This window comes from Montipora capricornis, chromosome 3 (genome assembly GCF_036669925.1).
Source record: "Montipora capricornis isolate CH-2021 chromosome 3, ASM3666992v2, whole genome shotgun sequence".
Taxonomy (NCBI): domain Eukaryota; kingdom Metazoa; phylum Cnidaria; class Anthozoa; order Scleractinia; family Acroporidae; genus Montipora; species Montipora capricornis.
The window spans coordinates 10846970-10851969 of record NC_090885.1 but is presented as its reverse complement, the minus strand read 5'-3'; the positions used below and the strand labels follow the sequence as shown (position 1 = coordinate 10851969).

Sequence of the window (5000 nt, the reverse complement as noted above, 5' to 3'; positions counted from 1 at the left end):
AAAGCCGTTCTAGTGCGTGAAGGCACTGAAGCAGCACACGGACCATCGAAACAGTTTGGCCTTTTCCTCTCGGGCCGAGGTCACGCTGCTTGTCGCAACAGCTTTTGAGAACCGGCTTTTCGATTTGTCCAATCAGTAACTCCCTTGAACATAAAGTCCAATCAGCGAACAAGGACAAATTCTGTCCCAATTTGATGACATGGAAATGAGGTTCTGGGGTCGTGCGACCAGAGGATTTTTTTTTGTCCTTGGCTGTTGATTTGGAATCGCTGAGCGTTCTCTCCGATCTTAAAAAGAAAAATTCCTCTGGGTAGGTAGAGCATCCCATAATGTCTTTTGAAACAATACAAATCAAAATTGCTGCCGTGTCTGCAAAAAGGTCCATTAACAAATAGAACGTGGTTCAGCGCTGTCTGTACTCTTATCGACAACGATACAATGAACAAAATGTTGTGGACTCACGATGAGCAGCTTTCATGCTGTACGATACTCATTGAATTCATATTGAAATTGAGTCAAAGTGCTCACTCAGATATTCGTTGGTTTCCAGTCGAAAATCGTTGCACAGTATCGTAGATATTACCGTTCAATACCTCGGGTACATTTTTTATCGAACGTGGTTATGTTGGTGTTATGTTTATTGTTTGTAATATCCATACTGGCAGTACTAAACTAGCAATAAAAAATAATATAAACAAATAAAAATGGATTATGCACTAGTCAATTGAAACGACCACCCCCGAAAAGTAGCGAGGAATGTAACATTTGTACAGTGTTACATTTTAAACCTTCTTCAGTCCCTCCTGGACAATTCCCATTGCCATGGCCCCGGTGTTACGCAACGCTCAAAAACGTGATAGCTGCCACAGAGTTTTCAAGACGTATATTTAGCAAAAAAATGCCAATTACTGCAATTGCGAGCACTGTAAGACCACAAAGGCAGAGCCAAAACAGTTTAAGTTGGAACGTTTTGCCCAACTAGGACCTAGGCCCATTCTGTCAAGGTTAGTGCCACAAGCCCCGCGAAAAGTCGACGCCAATTTGAACAAAATTGTCACTGTCCCGGAGAAGTAAAATTTTACAAAGCTTAATTCTACCGCCATGTCCTCGTTACTTCCCCGCTATGCTCGGGGTCTGGGGGCCGTGGTTTCAATTGTCTAGTGCATCAGTGAGGTGCCTTCGATTCCTGTTTTGTCTCCATGAGGAATTAGGAAAGTAGTTGAATATTTTGGGGAGGACCTTTTTGTACCGTTTTCTAGTATGTAACTAAGGTATCGCACAAGAAGAATTTTATGCAATATCAGTATTATGGTATATTGGTGTATACTTTCTTGCTGGTTAGCCAAGCAGCGTGACTCCCATAGCTCCTGGCAAGGGTTACCGGTATTACATAGGCCTGCCGGTCACCCATATCATCCAAGTACTAAGCCCATCCAACATACCTTGACTTCGGTACAGAATAACTATAATTCCTGCAATACCGGTGAAAATAGGAATTCGGAAGAATTGCTACCAAAATGATTTTCTGTTAAGCAGATGTTGATGAGCAGTCTTTTCCACCACCCGTTCCAACGCAATCCTTGTCTTAGACAACTGAAGAAAAAAAACTGAGGTCCTTCCAACAAAACAATGAAGTTTCTTCACGACCCCTCCCTCCTACTCTGGGACAAAACCACTGCAAATAATTAAAGGAGGAGGAGGAGGAGGAGGAGGAGTGGGTGATCTCTTCGAAGGTGTAGACCATGTTAAATGGACCATTCCACAATTTTTAGCGCCATTTTGGTCGGGGGGCAAACTGGGATAAATTTGTAGTAAATATATGGGATTTTGGACGGCTTTCAACCGCTGTAGCGCCGCTAAAAGGAGACTGATTTCCACAGTGATAGTGTTAAGAGACATTTATACTGACATTATTTTTATGAAATATAAAGAACAGATTCAGGCTACAACGGCAAATTGCTGCGAAATTAGAAGCAACATGAGAAGATTTATTACCGGTATTCGAATTTACGGACGTCATACCTTCCTTAATGCCTTATTTTCTGTTGAATGAATGAATGATATCAATAAAACTATTTAAAGCAGTGGTAAAAGTTGGAAATCTGTCTCTTTTTAGTGGCGCCACGGCGGTTCAAAGTTGGCCAAAATCCCATGCATTTACTGTAAATTTAGCCGTTTTTGCCCCCCACACAAGATGGCGGTCAAAGACCGTGGAAGGGTCTGTTATCTAGATACCGTAAATCCTCTATTAAGTCCACAGGGGGGCTTATTTTTTTCAAGCACTTTTGAGGAGGGGGGGGGGGGGGAGTTAAATAGAGAGGGGGGTTTAAAAGACAGGGGGCGGGGGGCTTATTTAATTTAGCGAAACGCATCACCTGTAGCAAAAATACCGTGGTATGAGACAGAGTAGACTTACGCGTTGTACAATTAAAGTCACCGGCAAAAGTATTTAATTCACTTGTGGGAGCCTAAAAGTAACGAAAGCAAAATTCTTATTCTTCAAAAATGCGCTTTTGGCCTCATGTTCTTCGGTAATTTTTATGAGAATGGTTACTTGTATTGATTTGTCGTACACAACTTACAAATGAAAATCTCTGGAAAACTCCTCTTATATTTACATTTGTTATCTCTGACATGTAAATGTTTTATATCTGAAAAGGCGGGGGGGGGGGGCTTGTCAGAGAGGGGGGCTTATTTGAGAGGGGTCTTAATAGAGGATTTACGGTAGTTAAATTTGCTCGAGACGTAATCGACCTTAAAAAGATCATGTTATGCACTCCTCTCATCGGATGATCATGTCTGCTCGTTTGCTAACATTCTTTTAATTTTGAATCTGTTTTAGGCTTGTTTTACCATTGCTGCTCTACTTGTTGTCTGCTCAGGAGTGATGTCTTATTTCATCACTCAATCCAACACAGTCATGATCTATCCTTCTGTTGTGCTTCTCGGGCTTGGCTTTTCCTCGATGCTCGTTTGTTCCCTCAGCTTCGCAACAGAACTAATTGGCGAAAACAAGGTGAATAAAGTTCAAGTAATTTTTCAGCTAATTTTTATCGACCGTTTCGTATTATTTTCATAAGTTGAAGAAGTTTTTATGAGAGAAATTATTTTGGGTTTGATAAAGCCGAACAACTTTGGCAAAACGACGCAACATGGAGTGGCTGCCTAAAATCATATCCAGGTCTCCTGCGTTATTCCGAAATTCATTTTAAAAACTTTATTATCAGATTATAAAACATTATAACAAGTTTTCTGGGTAACGTTTGATGTGCCCCTCTCCACGATGTTTTCATCTTTAGTGTATATGTAATAGCTTTGTGTTTTCAATTTCAGAGAAATTCTGGTTTCATGTTTGCCGTCATGAGTTTGATGTCATATGTCATTGGAGGGCCCCTGATCCTCATAGTCCAAAACTTATTTCCTGAAGGAAGGTGAGTCACTGCTGGAAAAACGTTGAGAAAACGAATCAATATATTGTTTTTGTTGTTGTTTTTTTTTTCAACCAATAAATAAGTAACAAAAGAGCAAGAAGTATTTTTAGTAAATTCTTCACAAAAGTACATCTTGTCTAACTAAAATTAGGAATGTCGTAAAAGAGATAATATTATTGGTTATCATGGTGAAAAATAGGAATGAACTAGTATTGCGAGGGGACCAAGAAACACGACAACAAAGACAGACATAATTATTTGCGTAAAAATATATGCACAAATAGTGCTGAAAGTTATTTGAGACTAGGAGTAATCTCGGATTATTGAAGTGCTTTCGAAGGTCGCTTGGAAGCAAAGAAGAATGGTAAGGGAAGAAATTCAATCTTCTAAAATGAAGTTTGAGGATCTGAGCATATACTTCTCGAGATGGTTTCAATAAGCGCCGAGTACTATCATTCATGCGACAGGACTGAAATACTTTTCCCTGAGCTAGACTTCGCTGAATCATATATAAGTAAGCTGGTGCGTGTCTTCAAAATAACTGCGCAAATGGCCCCTTGAGAGGACATGTCGTTTGCTAGTATAATACTAAACCCAGAAAGATTGAAGAAAATAAAAGAGAATCGAGTAGCTTCGCCACCGAGGCTGACATGTTGATCATTTCCTAGTTTACTTTAACTTTTTTTTTTCACATCAAGTTAAAGCGTGAATTGCAGTGGTCATTAGTTCCATTTTTCGTGTGAATAAACTACAGTAATATAAATGAGACGGTCTTGAGACTTGACATATTCACTGCTTCACTTCAATCCCTGTCGGGCGGGGTTGGTATCTGGATAGGAAACCAGTGTACGACACGTGATTGCCTTTCGTAAACGCCGTATGAATCGTAATGCCTTTTTGCAATTGGAATACTCATATTCCACGGAATCCTGCCTGACCATTCATCACTTTTTATGAGAAAAATTCTGGGAGCAAATTATCATTGATTACGAAGTGCGTTCGATGGGAGAACTTTGGAGGTTGGAATCACTACACGGGCGGAGATGCCGTGAAGACGATGCATTTATGTAAAGAACGTCTATCGAAGTATGAAGCTAGTGGAATGTGGCTAAAACAAGGAACGTTTGGAGTAAAGAGGCCACTAAACCTTTCGAGACCTTGATGAATACTTCCTGCGATTGATAAATCTGCGTTTGATGTCAAAAATGTGTTGAAACAAACAAGGAAAAGATAACTTTACCTACGGATCGACGAATGCACAAGTATGATTCCACGAAGGCAAAAGAATCACCAGCTAATGCCGCTGATCCTACTTACTGCATCTTCCCAAAATCATCTCCAACCAGCGAAAAATATCGCGGTGAACGGATTGAGCTAGTGTTGAAAAGCATATATAAAGAGCCCAGGTCCCACACTGTCACGAAGATAGGCTCGCAGCAATAATATATATGATCGTTTACAATTACGAAGGTCATATAATCGACTATCGTTAAGTCCACTCGTTTTTTTTTCCAAGTGTCCCCGAGACATTACAGACTTAAATTAAGCGGAAATACGACGGAGACTCTC

The 5000-nt window shown here is 40.2% G+C and overlaps 1 protein-coding gene across 1 annotated transcript in view; it reads left to right on the top strand.

Moving 5' to 3' along the window:
- The window catches only part of LOC138042128 (major facilitator superfamily domain-containing protein 12-like), a 27978-nt gene that overhangs the window by 19980 nt on the left and 2998 nt on the right, over window positions 1–5000 (top strand). The window contains exons 9-10 of the mRNA XM_068887911.1: window positions 2843–3016; window positions 3334–3431. Coding sequence (XP_068744012.1) covers window positions 2843–3016; window positions 3334–3431 — 272 coding nt within the window. The remainder of the gene's footprint in view (window positions 1–2842; window positions 3017–3333; window positions 3432–5000) is intronic.